We start from the raw sequence: 19,018 nt of genomic DNA, 5'->3' as shown, positions 1-19,018 counted from the left end.
AGACCAAGGAATAGTAAAACCAGTATGGAAATATAAACTTTTGTGAAAACAGTTCTGTATCCATTTAAATGTTTGCATCCTAAAATTTACAAGGGCTGTCAAATATAGTAACTCAAACTATTGGAAAGATATCTGTCCTTTTAAATCCTATGCTTACCAGATAAACAAAGTGTGGTCTCTCTCCCCCTTTCCCTGAGTGAGCTAGAATTTGCTCCCCTGAGAAGGAAGACACCAGACAGACAGACCCTCAGAGGAAAAGAGCCTGGGGAACTGCAGTATAAATAAGGAGCAGAATGGTAGTTCTGTTTTGTTTTGATCACTATTGAAGGAATTTGGCTCCTGGAATCATTAATCTATAGAGTCACATTTAAAAAATAAGTTTATTTCCAGTACTGTCAGGAATCACTGAAGATATAACAGATCTGAACAAATGGCCTTCTTTTAGACGATAAATTTAGAAGATAATGTTCTATATCAGATCAGATCAGATCAGTCGCTCAGTCGTGTCCGACTCTTTGTGACCCCATGGAATTGCAGCATGCCAGGCCTCCCTGTCCATCACCAACTCCTGGAGTTCACTGAGACTCACGTCCATCGAGTCAGTGATGCCATCCAGCCATCTCATCCTCTGTCATCCCCTTCTCCTCCTGCCCCCAATCCCTCCCAGCATCACAGTCTTTTCCAATGAGTCAACTCTTCACATGAGGTGGCCAAAGACTGGAGTTTCAGTTTTAGCATCATTCCTTCCGAAGAAATCCCAGGGCTGATCTCCTTCAGAATGGACTGATTGGATCTCCAAGAAAAGCATTTTTATTTTATTTTTTTTCATCTTTAGTAATTAGACCTAGTTGGTCAGTATGCTTGTTTGCCAGCTGAGTGACATTTTGGTCAGCCATAGATGTTTCTTTAAGAGATGAGTGTATGTGCTGGGTCATTAAACTGTGAACAATTCCTCCTATTAAGTTTTTGTGTTAAATCTTTAAATGATGGCAGGAAAATGAGATACACTGGCAAGACTTTCAAACGTAACTTCGATCCCAAGTTGTTGTTCAGTTGCTAAGTCCCCATGGACTATAGCCCGCCAGGCTTCCCTGTCCTTCACCATCTCCCAGAGTTTGCTTAGACTCATGTCCATTGAGTCAGTGATGTCATCCAATCATCTCAGCCTCTGTCACCCCCTCCTCTTGCCCTCAGTCTTTAGCACTTAAATGGCATCTCTAGGAAGTAAGAGTTCAAAGGCCCTGTGCCAAGACCCCAGCATAGATGAGTTTAGAAGCCCCAGTTCCTCCCAGAACTGTCATTTTATGTTAAAAAAGCAAAAATGGAGAAGTCATGTAGAAAGTAGCAGAAAGAGAAAAGAATTAGTCATGAGTGAGGGGATCTGGTTTAGGCTTTGCTATAAATAGCTGTTTGACTTTAGAAAGTCTCTTAGCTTCAGTTTATTCATTCCTAGTCAAAGAATGATGCTGCAGATTATTCCTGAAGACCTACCTGTTAGTTCTCTACAGCCAGTGGTTCTCCACAAGAGGGAAATAGGAATGACAGAGGAGAAACCAGGAAGAAATTGAGGAAACCAAACCAATGCAATCTGGATTAACATTCACCCACTGGAGCTAATAATTGAGGAGAACCATGTGTGCCTCAGAGGATGAAGGTCAGAAGTATAAAAAGGAAGGAGAAGAAGAAGAAGACAAGGCCCTAAGAATTCACTTTTCTTCCTTGAGGCTTTGCTGTTATCTGTCAAGAAACCTAAGACTACCAGGGTCTAAACTAAGATCACCATTTTTCCAGGCCAGTTTTAACTCTGACGTGGTTACCAAGTGATCGTGAGAGTGTAGAGTTGTCTACTTCTCTAATTTCAGTTTCCCAACTTGGAGATATCATCAGAATTGTTGCTATTGTTGTTTAGTCGCTAAGTCGTGTCCAACTCTTTGCCACCGCATAGACTGTAGCCAGCCAGGCTCCTCTGTCCTTGGCATTTCCCAGGCAAGGATACTGAAGTGGGTTGCCATTTTCTTCTCCAGGGGATCTTCCCGACCCAGGGATCGAACCTGCGTCTTCTGCATTGGCAGGTGGATTCCTTAGCACTGAGCCACCTGGGAAACCCATCACCAGAATAATCCCTGCTTTCTCAGTTGATTTTTTCATTTGTCTTTCTTAGGTTCTCATTTTATTATTCAAAAGGAGCTGTAAATTTAAAGCATTCATCTATAGTCACTGAAATAACTCATACATTAAAATGCTGATGTTCGACTGCCAAGAAACAGTATTATTCTATCTGTCCATTCAAAAAAGTAAACTTTTATTACTCTACTTTGTCTTCATTAATAAGCCAGCTTTTCCTGTGATCTTTGTGTTATACATAGGAGGTATGCAATAGTTCTAGAACTAATTTTAATTATCTATAAAAACAGTGCCCTTAACTCCATCCCAGTTTTGATATGTGGAGCCATTTATGGAAATCAAAATATATCAACATAGATTACACTTGCTATGTCTCTCCAAAGAAAACTAGCTTCCTCTTACTGAAATCATGTTCCCCTGGAGAAACATTGTGTTCAAGTGAAATTTTCTTCATTGCATCATGACCTTTTTGTGGTCTGTAGAAGTGCAAGCATTTCTAACAGCCAGAGGCTGATTCACCATGAAGCTAATGAAGCCTCAGGGCCTCTTCCCTTGTATAGAGCCCCTTCCAGTGCTCAGGGAAGGGCCTGAGCTATTTGTTCTTATAATCTGTATTACTGAACCCAACAGTTGTTGTAAATGTACTCAACAGTCATGTACATTTCAGGCCCCACAAAGCCTGGATCTCACCCTGATAATGTCCTAGATGTAGTTAAGCATTCTTTCCTGTTAAGAAGAGATGCTTATCTAGCCGTTTGATACAGTGTCTGAAGATAAATACATTGTTAGCCCCAAGTTAGAAGTGTAAAACCATTAAAACCAAATCTGAAGAGGATATGGTTCCTCTGACAATGGCAGATCATGCGACGATACCGTGCAAGCTAGTAGAGCATATAAGGCTTTGTAGAAAAGACAGAAACGTGCAATGAAGGACGTTTTGTGTGGAACGTTTTACCAGAAATATAATATTAAGTCATTGATTCAAGATAAACTCCACAGGCCGAATTCCCCTCGTGGTTTTCAGAGTTCAGCCATCTGTAAACCTGGCGGGCCACCATCTTCTGCTGTTTCTGTATGAGGAATCCCAATGTAAAGTGTGTGGGTTGGGACTTCCCTGGTGGTCCAGTGGCTAAGACTGTGCACTCCCCATGCAGGGGGCCTGGGTTCAATCCCTGGTCAGGGAACGAGATCCTGCATGCCGCAACTAAGACCCAGTGCAGCCAAATAAATTAATTCATTGATTTTTTAAAATGTGCGCGTTAACTGTTTGCAGTCTAATAATTGGTGAATGGGTGGCAAAGAAAGGCAGATCTCTGGGCAGATCACATCTGGATCACTCCTGCAGCTTGATAGATCCACACGGGAGCTGAAAGGATCTATGCAGACTTAAAAAGTGCAAAAAAAAAAAAAAAAGGCAACATCATCTATGATGAGGAAAAACAAAGAAACCCACCTGGGATTCATTTGCATGTCTGTACCCAGAATCCTCTGCCAACTCAACATTTTGAAAATGCTGAAGGGATCTTTTTTAAAAAAAGAAAAAAGCTGGAATGGTTTGGCATGACGGTGGGGGCTGCTGATTCCTTTCTCTGTCCTTGAGTGTTTACTGCCAGGAAATCCTGACCAACGTCGATTGCCAAGGGGTTACCAAGTCACATTGTTGTTAAATTTGGAGAGAAAAGTAGCAGGATTTTGTGCCTTCTGTGCAACTATCACAGAGTTTCAAAAACAGGAACCTGGGGCTTTATATGAGGGGACAGGGGAAGTCGAGGGGGAAGAGTCACAGGATGATTTATCAGGGCATAGTTCCAGAGAAATTGCTTACATGGAGGTGGGAGAATGTTATGCATCCATTCTGTGCCAAGAAGCTGAGGGACTGAGGTCATCCAGAAGCTGGGCAGATGAGGTACTGTCCTCCCACACGTGAAGAGCTGATGACTTTATATCCTTGTCATTTGTGTTTGTACAGGTGCAGGTGGGCTCTTCAGGTGCCCTCAGATTTCTCATAGCAGTAAAGAAAGCCAGCCCCTTGGTAGCGTAAATGAAAATGGGCCACAAAACTCTTTGAGATCAGAAACCACCTTCTCCTAGGTTCTGTAAAAGCTAGTGTTTGTCAGCATCAGAATCTGGCATTCTGGAAAAACTCAACACATGTTAACTGAAGAGACTGTCCATCTACTCTGTCCTTTTTTTTTTTTTTTTTTCCCCTCCTGTTAATAATATAGGTCTGAAGTAGAGAAAAAAGCAGAATGCCTCAAAGCAGTATGAACTATTCGTTCTTGGCTTACTTGAAGACTTGAGTCACCAGGCGAGCTTACTCTTGGGTTCCTCTCATCTGTCCTACTTTGCGGTTTTGTATTTGCTAAACAGTACAATTGAAGTGAATTTTTTTGGTTTAAAAAAAGTAGCAATTTCTGGAATAACTCCAGCGAATGTTGTTGAAATAAGAGGCAAGTTTGGGAATCTACTTAGATTAGTGTTATTTCCTTCAGTGCAGAATAGACTTAATAGTTTGGTGAAGGGAATTCCCTGGTGAGCCATTGGTTAGTGCTTTCACTGCTTGGGCCCAGGTTCGGTCCCTGGTCGGGGAACTAAAATCCTGCAAGACATGTGGCTTGCCCCTCCCCCAAAAAAGTTTGATAACAATCTTAGACTACTGTTGAGATTAATAGTTTAAACTGTCTGAACCAGTGGGTCTTGAAGCTGGCTACTGCTGGCTCTCATTGTGTCTGCTTCCTCTTGCCAAAGAGGAGAGAATTCTCAATGTCTCTCAATAAAGCTGTTCAAAAGAAGCTTTATTTTTAGTACATCAGAGACTTCATATTCAGTGGACATGTATGTGTACATGCACACTCACACAGATACACACACACACACACACACACATCACAGACGCTACTTCCAAGAAATGCAACTAGCATATCCTCACGAGAAGAGTTGGAAATCTATGCAATCCACTTCAGATGAGAAATTCGAGGGCTAGGAAAGATAAATGACTTTTCTAAGGTCACAGAGTTAACCACAGAACCAAAGCTGGAAGCCAGATACCCTCAACTCTTACTCCTTGCTTCGGAGTAAAACACATGACTAGAATTGAGGGGTAGCTCCTCACAGAGTTCAGTAGGTATATACATGTGTGTGTATATATATAATTGTGGTCACTTATTCAGGGTAGTCTTGAGAATTTCACAAGGACCACAAACCTCTGGTTAAATCTATACAAGGAAATGAAAGAGAAAGATTATTTCGTGGACAAACCCAACAGGCTTTTGCTAGCAGCCTATTGCAAACCTGAATAACTGATAAACGAGTTTTATTGATTCTTGACCCTTAAGGACAGATACTTTTAAAAATAAGTTCCAACCTTTTTTCAATTTGCCACTTTTGTAGTGTTTGCCCATAGGCCTTATGCAGCTGCTCCTTCTGAAACAGATTGCTTCCAGAGCATTAAAAAAAAAAAAAAGAGGAAAGAAAGAAACAGACATTTTCTTGACTCAGTGTTTGTAGTCTGCTATCAGACTGATTTTTCTATAGTTAAGTATAGTTTACATATACATTATGTTTCATTTAAGCTCTGAGAGGATTTTATCTAAAACAGCAAGATTACTTTATGTCCAAGTGGGTCTATTCAACCCTGAGTTGCTGAAATAATTTTTTTATTGAAAGAAGGTTAAACATGTATGCCATTGAAAGCTAGAATAAAACAGTAGATTTTTGCATCATTTTTTAAATCAACAACAAAGACCTTCCAAACAACAGGAATTGGAGCTACTAATGAGTCACCGGTCGTGGTATCATATCACCAATGTTGGTGAAATATGTTTGGTTCCAGAAGACAACCTGGAGGATTAATCAAGACATGAGTATTTTCTCATTGTTCAATGTTTTCAACTTGAAAGATGTTCGTTAGCAAAGCAAGTGTCTGTGAAGACGCTGGGATGGTGTTGACCGTGAATGAGAAATTTCCAACTCAGCCACTTTCTCCCATTTTTCTTTGCAGCCGTTTGTTATCTATGACATGAACTCCTTAATGATGGGAGAAGATAAAATCAAGTTCAAGCACATCAGTCCCCTGCAGGAGCCCAGCAAAGAGGTGGCCATCCGCATCTTCCAGGGGTGTCAGTTTCGCTCCGTGGAAGCCGTGCAGGAGATCACAGAGTACGCCAAGAATATCCCCGGCTTTGTGAACCTTGACTTGAACGACCAAGTAACTCTCCTAAAATACGGCGTGCACGAGATCATTTACACGATGCTGGCCTCCTTGATGAATAAGGATGGGGTCCTCATATCCGAGGGCCAAGGATTCATGACAAGGGAGTTTCTAAAGAGCCTGCGAAAGCCCTTTGGTGACTTTATGGAGCCCAAGTTCGAGTTTGCTGTGAAGTTCAACGCACTGGAATTAGATGACAGCGACTTAGCAATATTTATAGCTGTCATTATTCTCAGTGGAGGTAAGCTGCTGCTGGCGGTTTTCCGTGAAGGAGGGTGGGGTGGGGCTGGGATGGCTGAATGAATGTCGACTTGCCTTCGCGTGAGGCTTTGCGCCTTTTCTCTCTGCACTTACCGCACTTTCCCACAGAGAGTGCCAGTGGGATAATGCCCTGGGAGTGTCGCTACCCATGAGACATGCTGAGAAAGAATATCAATTGACTTCCTCTCTGACGGCTGTGGGTAACTCAGGTGCTTTTCCTTTATTCTGAAAAAAATTTTTTGTCTGGTCAAATCCAAACATGGAAGACAAATGCCCTCTTCTTTTTTTTTCTCTCTTTATTTCCTTTTTCCTTGTCTTTTTCTGTTCCTTTCCAGAAGGCCAGTCTATTCTCATTTAAGTAATTTAAGACGATGCTCACTTGCATGGAGAAAGCACCACTGTGTGTGTGGTTAGATTATGGTCCAGCCCCACCATCAGCGAGGTGTGACTTTGAACTGCTTTCGCAGGTTCAGGGATCAAAGAGCACACGTCTACTGACTCTGCCTCCTCTCCCGTGTGGAGTCCTCTGACGACTCCCCTGACAGTACCTTGGTGAGGTGGTTGGCTGTGATCAAGAATGCAGTCCGAACCAGAGAACACCCAGCAGAGAAGTAAATTGAGTTATTTAGGCATTCATTGTACTTTTGGCCTTGCAAGGGCATGATCTAATTAACCAACTCCGAAAGCCAGGTTTTACACTACATGCTACTTTCATTGGCACCTCATGGGTTTCCAACTTGAGTAGAAGAAAGTTTCAGTGTCATCTCTCTATATAAAAATTGTCTTTAGATAACCAGTTTTCATTGCTGAGATGGAATTTGGGCGAAGTTGTTTGTGGGTGCAGAATACTCCCTGTGCATGGAAACTGATGTGTGGGGGGACAGTGGTCCTTTAGATGTAAGTTGTGTGGATTAGACAGCATGTTGCAAAGAGCAAGGCCCACTCTGTAGTCTTTTGTGGTCCAGTTAGTCGACAGCAGAGTGCTTCTGAAATCAGATGCGCGGTGTATCAGTAACGAGAAGAGCAAGTAGCGAGTACTTACTGTGTGCAGGAAGTTTTCTAACCACTTCACACACATTCATTTAATTCTCACAACCCCAATGAGAGTATTAAATGAGGAAACCAAAGCCCTGAAAGGTTCAGTAACTTGGCCAGAATCTCCCAGACAGCAAAGATGGAGTCAGGATGATGAACCGAGGTCATCTAGGTGGCTCCACGGTCTACACCGGCAGCCCACTTTTCATGACCAGGGTGCAAACAGATAACAGCACAGTGCAGATTAACTCTGACACCACAAGCCCTTTGTCGTGTTATGCTTAATAATAGCAGAACTATGCTATCCGACGTGTTTTGATACTTACTTCTTCAGTTGACCCTTGAATCTCTGTGATTCATTCAACAAAGAATGAGATTCCAGTTTATGTTAGGTCCATCGGGAGAAAAAGATTCAATTTTGAACAACCAGGTTAGAAAACAAGTTGGTATAGTTTAGCTAATATTTTAAGGCCCATTTTATCTTTACTGAAATATAGAAATATAATTATTAACATGTGATCTATTTCTAAGATTTTTCCTAATTATACTATATATACCATGTTTGTGGGCTTCCCCAGTAGCTCAGTGGTAAAGAATCTGCCTGCAGTGCAGGAGGCACAGGTTCAGTCCCTGGGTGGGAAAGAGCCGCTGGGGTAGGAAATGGCACCCCACTCCAGTATTCTTGCCTGGAGAACCCCACAGACAGAGGAGCCTAGTGGCTACAATCCATCAGGTCACAGAGAGTAGGACATGGTAACAACTGAGCACATACCATCTTTATATTACTTTTTTCACCTAATCATTTCTCATGTCATTAACACTCTTAATATTTTTCTTAATTTTAAAAATAAGAGTAATATATGGTCATTTTTTGATTCAAAGAAAGGTGTAAGTGAAAAGTAAAGCTCCATATCCTCAAAATAAAATAGGATTAACAAAGGTCTGTTTCTCCTACCAAAACGTTTCTGTGCCTGTGCTGGCATATATGTATGCTGCCGTTTAAAATTTGTTTTATTTGAAGTATAGCTGACTTACAACGTCGTGTTCATTTCTGCTGTATAGCGAAATGATTCAGCTGCGTGTGTGTGTGTGTATTTATTCCTTTTTTACTCTTCTGCATCATGATTTGCCACAGGATACTGACCACGGTGCCCTGTGCTACAGAGTAGGACCTGCTGTCTGTCCATTCCTTAGGTCTGCCAACTCCAGCCTCCCGCTCCATCCCTCCCCCATCTCCTGCCTATCTTGGCAACCCCAAGTCTATTATCTATATCTGTGAGTCTCTCTCTGTTTCACAGACAGTTTCATTTGTGTCGTATTTTAGATTTCACGTGTAAGTGACATCATACGGTATTCGTCCTCCTGATTCTCTTCACTTAGTATGTGATCTCTAGTTGTAGTGGTGTTGCCGCAAATGGCGTTGTTTCCCTCTTTTTTGTGACTAATAATGCCATGGTAAGTATGAACCGCAGCTTCTCTATCCGCCCATCTGCCGATTGGACGGTTAGGTCGCTTCCAAGCCTTGGCTGTTGTGAATAGTGGTGCTGTGAGCATAGGGGTGCACGTATCTTTTTGAATTAGAGTTTTATCTGGATATGTGCCCAGGAGTGGGATTGCTGAATCATGTGGCAACTCTATTTTTAGTTTTTTGAGGAACCCATACTATTTTCCATAGCGGCTGCACCAACTTACAATCTCACCAACAGTGCAGGAGGGCTCCCTGTTCTCTGCACCCTCTTCAGTATTTGTTACTTGTAGATTTTTGGTGATGGCCATTCTGACTACTCTGAGGTAGTACCTCATTGTGGTTTTGATTTGCATTTCTCTAATGTATGCTATCATTTTTAGTGACTGTAACATATTTCATTTCATAAAAGAACATTACATGCTAAATTATCTCCCTACTTATGTATGCTATGCTATGCTAAGTCACTTCAGTTGTGTCCGACTCTGTGCGACCCCATAGACGGCAGCCCACCAGGCTCCCCTGTCCCTGGGATTCTCCAGGCAAGAGTACTGGAGTGGGGTGCCATTGCCTTCTCCGCTACTTATGTATAGGTTGCTTTATATTATAAGAACAATTATGGCTGATTTATGTTATAGAAAATTATGGAAAACATGTTCTAAATTCTACTGCAATGATTCTTCTTACGTGTAAATTTCTGTTAACATTTCAGATTATTTTCTCACTCTATAAATTACAAGAAGTAGAATTGCTGAGTAGATGGCCATGAACATTTTTAAATCTTTTGTTTCATTGTTGCCAGATTGTTTTTCCATAAAGTTTGTGCTGGTTTATATTCATTCCTACCACAGATATTAAGGCAGGCACTTGAAATAAGCCATTCCAACATGCTTGGTTTCTATCCAGGAAAGGTTTAGGCAAGAAATAATCATGGTAATTCAGGGCTTTTTGAACCTGAGCAATGTTGTTTTATGGGCACGTGAGAGGACAGTATAATTTCATCTAGAAAAATGCCATATACTCCGCATGACACACAAACTAGATTATTTTTAAAATCATTTATTCAGTTAGGCCTTTAAAATGTGTATGAATTGGTCAAAAATAGCTCTGAGAATAACTTGTTTTAATAGATACTGCAGACTTTGGCTTTCAGTTAAGAAAATTAAAAATGGTATCATTTAAATGTCGGTGCTGTATAAACGAGTTCCTTTGAGCGTTCCCCAGATTGTCTTCACAGTAGCCAGTTTCCAGAGTTCATTGGATCCTCACAATAATGAAAAGAAATCTGAAAGTAGCTGCCAGTCATAGAATCTTAAAATCATATATATGTAGTTATAATGAGAAGAAAACCCTGTAAATCATTTGAGACTTCCTTTAAAAAAAAGAAAAACATACCATTGGCCCACTGGCAAGTTCCCATATCGCAAAAGGGAAATCCTTCTCTTCCCTGAGCCAAGTTTGACTTTGTCGATGAAACCAGCCTCTGGGCACTAGGTAAGAATGTTTGCTCAGCACCCAGGAACTTGATTCCCTCTTTTAGTCAGAGAAGCTGGTGGGTAGAGGCTGGAGAAAGAGCTGCTCTGGTCTTTCTGGATCCAAATACTGGATCCCAATGAGATGAGCTTCCTGGTCATCTGTAGATGGTGGAACCACCGTCCCAGACAGTGGGTTGTTTGAGTACAGCATGTAATTTCTTGTACAACATATAATTTCTCAGTTCCCATCGTGGGTTTTCCAAGGGAAAATGTTCATGTAAGCAAAGAGGCTTTGACAAATTTCTGATCCTACCTGTTCTTAACAAGAGGAGTTATTTTCTCCTCTATGGTTTGTTCTGAAGTCTGCAGATAGCTTCAGGGACTTGAGAGAGGAGTGTTATGGGCAGGGAACCTGGTGACCTCCTTCTAAGCTGGCCTTAAGAGTCACTCACAGAAGAGCTTCGTCCCGGTCAAGGTTATGACCCTAGACTGAAGGGGAGATGGGTATTATGTAAGAGTAGGGTGGTGAGGAATTGGGGAGGTAAAAGGTGGGGGATTCCCCAGAGGACCCAAAGGGGGTTTTTGGATGAAAGTACCTGATTTTGACCCAACTAAGTATTCGCTGGGGAAACTGGAGTTGCAGTAGTAAAGATCACGGTCACTCGGCTTCAACCCTAGAAGCTGCTGATGCCGTTAGATTTGGTACTTAGATTGGCCCGGTGTTCAGCATCTGTACTATGTATGAACCTCTCAGACCAAGCTCGCTGAGAGAGATGACCTAGTTCTTCTCAGAATTTCCTCCTCTCTCCCTCCTTCTCCTTCGAGCTTCAAGCAAGAAGAATGAGACTAAAAAGAACCACATTCCCCGAGCCAAAGGACAGCACTTTGTCCCTTACTTTCTCTCACTAGGTCCCGACAGTTCTGTATCTTTATTCTTATTCCGTAGAGAGAGAAGAGAGAGTCAGAGATGAAAGGGTTGTGTCTAAGAACTGACAACTCGTGAGCAGTGAAACTAGAAGGGAAACCCAGGTATCCTAACTGTCACCTCTCCGAGTTCCTTCTGCCACTTGACTGGCAGATGTGGTCAACTCCCTCATGGGGTCAGTGGCCCCAACCTGTGTTCCCATCACTGTTCTGGAGCCCTGCGCACAGAGTCCAGAAGCAAGGTTTCCTCGGGAGTCATATTAAGGGAAGAGAAGGAGCAAGAGGCCCTTGCTCCCTCTCGTCTCACTGCCTGGATGGGTGGCGTCAAGAGTAATAAAACTGCCTCCAGCAAGGGCATGTTTGCAGCTGGCGCCACAGCATCATGCCAGCCACACCAGCAAACTCCCCAAAACCTACCAGCAGCCAAGGCCAAGTGGAAAGCTCAGTAAAGCTGACAAGCCCCAGGGCACTCCACTGGACACTTTGCCCCCCTCGGGCGTTTGCTGTTTGGTGGAGAAAAAGCATAGGAGGGTTCCAGCTGGAACTCGGCAACAGGCAAAAGCTCTTTCCGTTAATTCAAAACAGTTTGGAATCCATCACAGTTCTTCCCAAACTTCCACGATATGGGGGAGGAAATTCACTGGATTTTACAATATATTTCTCGAGGCAGATTGTCATCACCATCCTAATGACAGAGAAGCTGTAAATATTGGTGCAGGAGCCACAGATGGCAAGTCACCCGGCCTCCCCATTTACCCTCTTGGGTCTGGCTCGGTTATGCAAACCTCCTATATAGCGGCTCCTCCTGTTTCCAGCCATTCCAGTCATGTTCTTTCTCCATGAAGCAGTTTTGGACAGCTGCTCTTGGAGTGAATATGTGCTTTTCTCCTACAGAGTGGGCAGAGAGCACAGGCTACTAGGGAGAATTCTGCATAGCTGTACATCTGTAGGTGAAGGAAGAATTGATATTCTGTGACACCTGGCCACTCAGGTCAGTACACTAGAGCTGTTTCTAGCCTTGGTCATGACTTACATGTGTATAGATAGATACTTTAAAAATAATTATTTATTTATGGCTGCACCTCGGGGCATGCAGGATCCTAGTTCCCCAACCAGGGATCAAAACCACGCCCCCCTACATTGAAAGAGCAGAGTCTTAACCGCTGGACCGCCAGAGACATCCCGTAGATACCATATCTACGTTTTCGTTTGTTGGAATTAGAATCAGAGCACAGAACCCAGCCCAGAATAAGTACTTAATAAATGCTTATTGAGTGAACAGTGATCAAATATTACTAATAAAAAGAGCTGCCATCTATTGACCAGTTCACTGTGAGCCAGAATAGATGGTAAGCACTTGACCTACATCCTGAATCTTTAATTTTCCCCGCAATTCTAGAAAAATCTCTCACTTATCCCCATCTTACAGACGGAGAAAACAGAAGTTTAGAATTGCTTTAGATTAAGCAATTTGCCCCGCGGTCACAGAGCTCCTCATCAGTGAGGCCAAGGGCAGGCCCACCCTGACCTTCCAGCAGATGCCCAGCTGCACTGCCTTGTGTGCTGAGACGTGGGACCAGCCCAGGTCCTTACCTTGGTCTTGGAGTTCTTTGGCAGAAATTACCATTTCCCTGTTACCTTCAAGTATTTCAATCAAGAATTTCCAGGTACAGTTCCAAACATCACTTCCTACTATCCAGAGCCCTTGTCCAGACACCGTTTGTTCCCAACTGCCTCACAAAATTATGTCCCAGGTTTGAGGACTGCTCTGGGAAGGAGTGGACCCCGTGTTTACCCCGTTTGTTCAGGCAGCACAGCACCCCCGTTCGCAGAGCTCCCTGCAAAAACTGACCATAAACTTGAAGTACCCAAGTAAATACGTCCCAGTGTGGTCAGATAGCATCTTAGAGCAGGCTCTGATAGAGAGGAGTGGTTGCAAGGAAGTTTGTGAGAGAAATGTAAAACTTAAAATACCCGTCAGTAACTTAATGTCTTCCTGACCATCCAGATGTCTACTCTTCCCATTCCTTGTATAGCGAGCACCCCTCTCCGGAGGACCACAGACCCACGGGTCCAGGGTGGGAGGTCCTCTGGGCTTGTGAGTGTCGGCTCTCCTCCATACCCCTAACAGCCCTCCAGAACCTTGTGGATATTGACAGCTCGTGTCTAATCCTTTCATTTTAACAGCAGAACTGTGGTTTCTGCAAGTTAGAATGGACAGCCCCCCTCTCTTCTAAAATCTAAGACCAGAGGGCAGGTGCCTGAGTGACGAAACCCCAGCTCGGGGGGTGGGGGGGGACCCTAATTCTCCACAATCCAATGGTCCCCATGCCTTCTTTGTCTGCTGGCATCGTCCTTACTAGTTAACTGGGAGGAGACAAAACCAAAAATATTTTAAAACTGAGATATTATGAATACTGTGAAGAACAGTAGGGCAGATTTCTTCCATTCTGCTGTGACAGTTAAATATTCATCTGCTTTATCCATACGAGACAGGCTGGTACCTAAGGGTAAAAGTTGTTTTTTTCTAACTGTTCTCTGTAATGTTGAGAAGAAACACAGACATCTGATTTCTCATGTGACTGAACCTTGAGCTGGACAGTGGACGAGTGTTGATTACATGATTCATATTCCCCATCTGGGCCACGGTTGTGTCAGAGAGTAATTGCTTTCATTTATTAATTGGAAAATATCGACTGGGCACCTGCCCTGCGTCCACATAGCGTGTGACACTGCTCCCTTCTCCTGGTATTCTGGTCTCCCCATTGTGCTGCCGTGACCAGCAGGCAGACCCTGTCAGGTGGCCGAGATGGCTTTGAATGATGACTCAGTGTGGGTTATCTAGAAATGTCCCATAGAGGGCTTGGTTTCGACAGAGGGAGGTATATTTATACAAGTTCTCAACTGGCACCCAAATTCTGAAAACCAGAGACCTCGGGGTTGGGGTGGGCAGGGAGAAGAACATACTAGAATCATCTGAGGAACTTAAACCACACACACTCACACACACACTCACACACACACACACTCACACACTCTCACACACATACACTCTCACACACACACACACTCACACACAGAGGCTTTTGTCATTTGTAGTAGAACCCTGAAGCATCTTTATCTGTGACTGCTTCAGAAATAAAATCCCCTCCCAACCCCAGGCCCCATAGGCTGGGATCATTCGTCATGGCACTTGACCTCAGAGACAGACATGGGCTTGAAAGCCAAACTGCTGAGTCATTCCTGTCCCCGCACCGACATCTTGGAAGAGGCTCAGCCAGCCAGTCAGTGGGCCACTTTGGGGAGCACTTTATCATTTGGGGTTCTCACAATGTGTGGTTAAACTCTGGGTGACCCCAGGCAGCCTTCCAGGCTGGCACAAGCTAGCCACGACACTCAGACAGATCCTCTTCGAGTGAGAAAGAGTGAAGCCGGTACCGGCTCCAGAGGCCAGCACAGGTGGCGAGGGGAGAGAGGCTGCCTGGGGTCCCACCCGCCACCCCTCCATCCGTGGACCAGGAGAGGCGGGAGGGGCGGCGGGAGGCTGTGGACTCCCCAAACCCCCTCACTCTACCATTTACTAAATGTGTGATTGCACACATTTACCTACCGGGCCTCAAATTCCTTATCAGTTCCCTAAATAAATAACATTATGTGAAGCCTCTGGCATGATGCCTGGGACATGGTTGGCACACATAAATGCTCCTTTTCCCTCTTCCCTTATGCGATATAATATAAAGTAGCTCCATGTGATCCTGCCAGTCAGATCGCTTGAAATTTTACTAATAGTCCTTCTTAAAATCCCTTAGTACCATATAAATACTCCTAGGCAGATATCAGCTAATCTCTTTATCAGCTATTATTTTAAGGGGATTAGCTGTGGATTGAGAACAAAACCCCAAGGGAGAAAGATACTGGGGAGAATGGGTGAGGGGAGAACTCTGGGCCCTGCTGGCCCCTGAAGGAGGTACGGACCAAGCAGGACTATGTGTGTGTGGCAACAGGGGGTGTGGGGGGGAGGTTGCAGAATGCTGTGAAGTCTGGGGGGACATTATATGGTGAGAGATCATACTTAGCAGTTGGAGGTCACACCTGTTTTGAGATCACAGGTTCTTTTCAAAGATGTTGGCAAGGACAATGTGGGGGAGGAGGGGAGAGGTGCAGAGAGCTAATTCTTGGCCACCTTCTATTTTGTTGACTCCCTTTGGTTTGCTCTTAGCACTTCTAGAGGTTGAGGAAGCAAGGAAGAGTCACTTGATTTGGAGCGTGAATGTGTCAGGCTTGATGGAGAAGAAGAAACCATTCTCCATCTTTGCACTCCAGCCTGGTTCCTCTGCCCCTGCTTCCTGGTTGGAGCTGGGGTGGGACACAGAAGGGGCAGAAATTGACCTGCATCCCTGGGCTTGAAGGGAGTCAGTAGCTTCCCTGGTCCAGACTCAGAGAAGGGGAGCAAACCCCAAGGCTGAGTTTCACTTGATTGACCTTGAATGTCCAGAACAAAGGGACCCAAACACCCTGTGAAAGGAGTTAGAAAAAGACAGGACTTCCCAAGGGCAGGATTGAAGTCTCCAGTCCCATTTCCATTCTGAAAGAGCTGGAAATAAAACAGGACCCACACTCCCTTCACTGCAGGTGCCCTCAAGAGATGAAAGAGCTGTGAACACAACAGAGGGGGAAGCCCCACCCACCTTGTTACCAGATGCCTTTGTGTTCTGGGCTGTAGTCAAGGAGGTGGCTTTTGGAGGCAGCAGTCAAGCGTTTTGAGATGAGGGGACTTGGTGTGCAATTGCTACTTAAAGGGCAGGTGAAAGAAGGTAGGACCTGGGCGTGGTTTCGTGGGGGTGGTCTTCCCACCCTCCATCCTAGCCAAGTCACATGTGTCATTGCTACGTCCTTGGTGGAAACAGAGAAAGCATTCTTGAACTGCTGTCTAACAAGGATGTGTTAGACCATGAGCCCCTTCAGAGGGAAAGAGTCTACCAGCAACATGGGCCTCCACGGCTGACACACTTGCCCCAGATGGCCTGTGTCTGCTCTGTCGTTTCCTTTCCCCATAGCAGTGATTGACCACGTTTCTCTCCACATCATCCGCTGCTCACACTTCTGATCATTGTAGGCTGGTCTTGCTAGGATTCCTGCCACTGCATCCCCTGCAAGGTGCGGTCCCAGGAGTGGAAAAAGAAAAGCATCTAGAAGGCAGGGCGAGGAAGGGAGCAGTTAAGGGAGAAAGAATAGGAGAGGCACAGAGAAGACCCAGGGGCAGCAGAGAAATGAGAGGGGCAGAAAGGTAAGAAGAAAAGAGGCGTGTTGGATGGTACCATTACACAAAACAGCTGGAAATGGCTGACTTTGCACGTGTCAGATGCTGCGCCAGGCACTTGTCATCTCGGGACGCATTTTATCCTCTCGTCCACACTGTGCACTGGATTACTGTCAGGTCTCCCACCTTCCAAATGAGGAAACCGAGGTACAGAGAGGTTCAGGAACTTGCCCAGGGTTACCCAGCAAGTAAGCTTTGAGGTTGAGATTCCAGATGCTTCTGAAATCGGTGGTGTTTGCTCTTGGCTTCCCGTCACCTGGAAGTTTTTAGGAACAACAGTCACACCCCAGGCCAAGTCAGTCAGAGTCTCTAAAGAGGGGAGCCAGGCATTCATTTGCGTGTTTTTAATTTCCCCAGATAATTGCAGTGTAGAGGCAAAGTCAAGAATCACTGCACTCAGTCAAGCCCCAGTTCAAATTTAAATACGAAAAGAACACATGTGAAAATTCTCTTAGGTTTTTTTTTTTTTCCTCTTAAAGGTAGGATGGTAGGAGGCAGTTGCTACAGGTCATGCCAAAGTTTGCCAGAGACAGACCTGGATGAATGCAGGGGTTTGCCTAGTGGTCCCCATGATTCTGATGGTTAGGTCAGGAAAGGACCACAGAGGGACCACAGAACCCCAAGTCCATCTCTAAGGAAGAAGTGAATGTGAGCACCGGGGCTTCTTTGTCTCATAATTGTTCTGAAACAGTCTTGCTTACACGCATTCAACTACAAGAATGAGAACTTGCCCCAAACTCCCAACATGTGTCTGTATCAGGAACCCTTATCTCATGCTCCCGAATTTCTGCTCTACCAGTAACAGCTCAGAAACCACCCCGTTTCCCGGCTGCACAGATGCCACCCCACCCCTGCTTACACTCCAGACACTATCCCTGTGGGAACTGCCTCTACCTGAACAAACACAGAGACCAGCACTGTGTTATAAAGCTCCTGTACCTGACTCCTTCTCACCGTGACCTTAAGGAAAGAAACACCACTGTTGTCTTAAAGATTACGGCAAACCCAGAAAGATAAGATGACTTGTCCACAGTCACGTGGAGCCAAGTGGAGGACAGACGGGATCAAGTCTTCAGTTTCCAAATCCACTGCTGTTTAAAAAAAAAAAAAACACTTTTTATTTTCTATTGGGTTATCGCCTATTAACAATGTTGTGATAGTTTCAGGTGTGCAGCAAAGGGACTCAGGCACACATGTACACGTATCCGTTCTCCCCCAAGCTCCCCTCCCACCCTGGCTGCCACATGACACTGAGCAGAGCTCTGTGTGCTATAGGTACAGTAGGTGCTTGTTGGCTATCCATTTTAAGTATAGCATCCACTGCTCTTTTTTAACACACCTGTGTACTTAGGAAGCAGTAGAATAAAGGCAATTGGAGAGGAAGAGGAAGTGAAATGCCAAGTGTGAGCTCCCTAAGGAGCCCCACCTCCCTTCACTTTCACCCGAGCTCAGTGCTTTCATCGCCTTTGGATCAATTTACCACTCCCCAGCTATCAAGACTTCTTTTTCCTAAATGTACTGGATACAATCCTTTTCCAATTTGTCTCCGTCAGAAAGCCAATAGGAAAGAACTGGGAGTGTCATAACAGCAGCAATTAGAAAAGAAACAAAGCCATCCACTTTGGCTTTTCTGGACCTTCTTCAGGAGACACCGCCATGGCCATCTGGTCCCCTAACTAAGACGTCTCCTGAGAAAATGTGGGGTAGGGAGATGCCTGGCCCAGGTGGGCAGAGAATTTGAATCTGCTTCCGATAAGCTCTTAACAGAACCAGATCTGGATAAGATGGAAGCTTTGTAGATTTGCCCGCAATCAACAGTGTTCTGTAATCAATTCCAGCGCTGTGTGATGGGGACCGGAAAGCTTTCTTTCCCAATTCTTCGCAGCTTGGGGAGTAAGGAACCAATAATTGACTCCAGCTTCCTTGAAGGTTGGGTCCTGGAGTCTGAGTCAGCACGCACTTTGCCAAAAGGGCTTTCTAGGCAATCTAGGGCTAGTGAAGTGGGGTCCCTTGGCCTTGATCCTCTTCCAGACCCCAACTCTAACCTTCAGCAAGGTGAAGGGAGAGGACCTCAGAAGGTTTCTCAGAATGATACTTTAGCAGGCCCTGAGCTGAGGGGAAGGGAGAGGGAAGAGCAAGGGATCCAGGACAGCTGGGTCTGTAGACAGGTTCCTGTGGCACTCTTGTGTTGCCCAGCTTAGCTC

General features: G+C 44.6%; 1 protein-coding gene and 1 long non-coding RNA gene across 3 annotated transcripts in view; both read left to right on the top strand.

The window, feature by feature from the left end:
• Positions 1-19,018, top strand: part of PPARG-TSEN2 — a 214,416-nt gene that overhangs the window by 97,918 nt on the left and 97,480 nt on the right. For both annotated transcript variants that reach the window (NR_003096.1, NR_003097.1), the window contains 1 exon segment: positions 6,125-6,575. This is a non-coding gene — a long non-coding RNA (PPARG-TSEN2).
• PPARG (peroxisome proliferator activated receptor gamma) overlaps positions 1-19,018 on the top strand; it is a 65,233-nt gene that overhangs the window by 40,749 nt on the left and 5,466 nt on the right. The window contains 1 exon segment of the mRNA NM_181024.2: positions 6,125-6,575. Within this exon segment, the coding sequence (NP_851367.1) occupies positions 6,125-6,575 (451 nt within the window).

This window comes from Bos taurus, chromosome 22 (genome assembly GCF_002263795.3).
Source record: "Bos taurus isolate L1 Dominette 01449 registration number 42190680 breed Hereford chromosome 22, ARS-UCD2.0, whole genome shotgun sequence".
In the NCBI taxonomy this organism is placed as follows: Eukaryota; Metazoa; Chordata; class Mammalia; order Artiodactyla; family Bovidae; genus Bos; species Bos taurus.
Note: the sequence above shows the minus strand (reverse complement) of the source record. Positions and strands in the feature narration are given on the sequence as shown.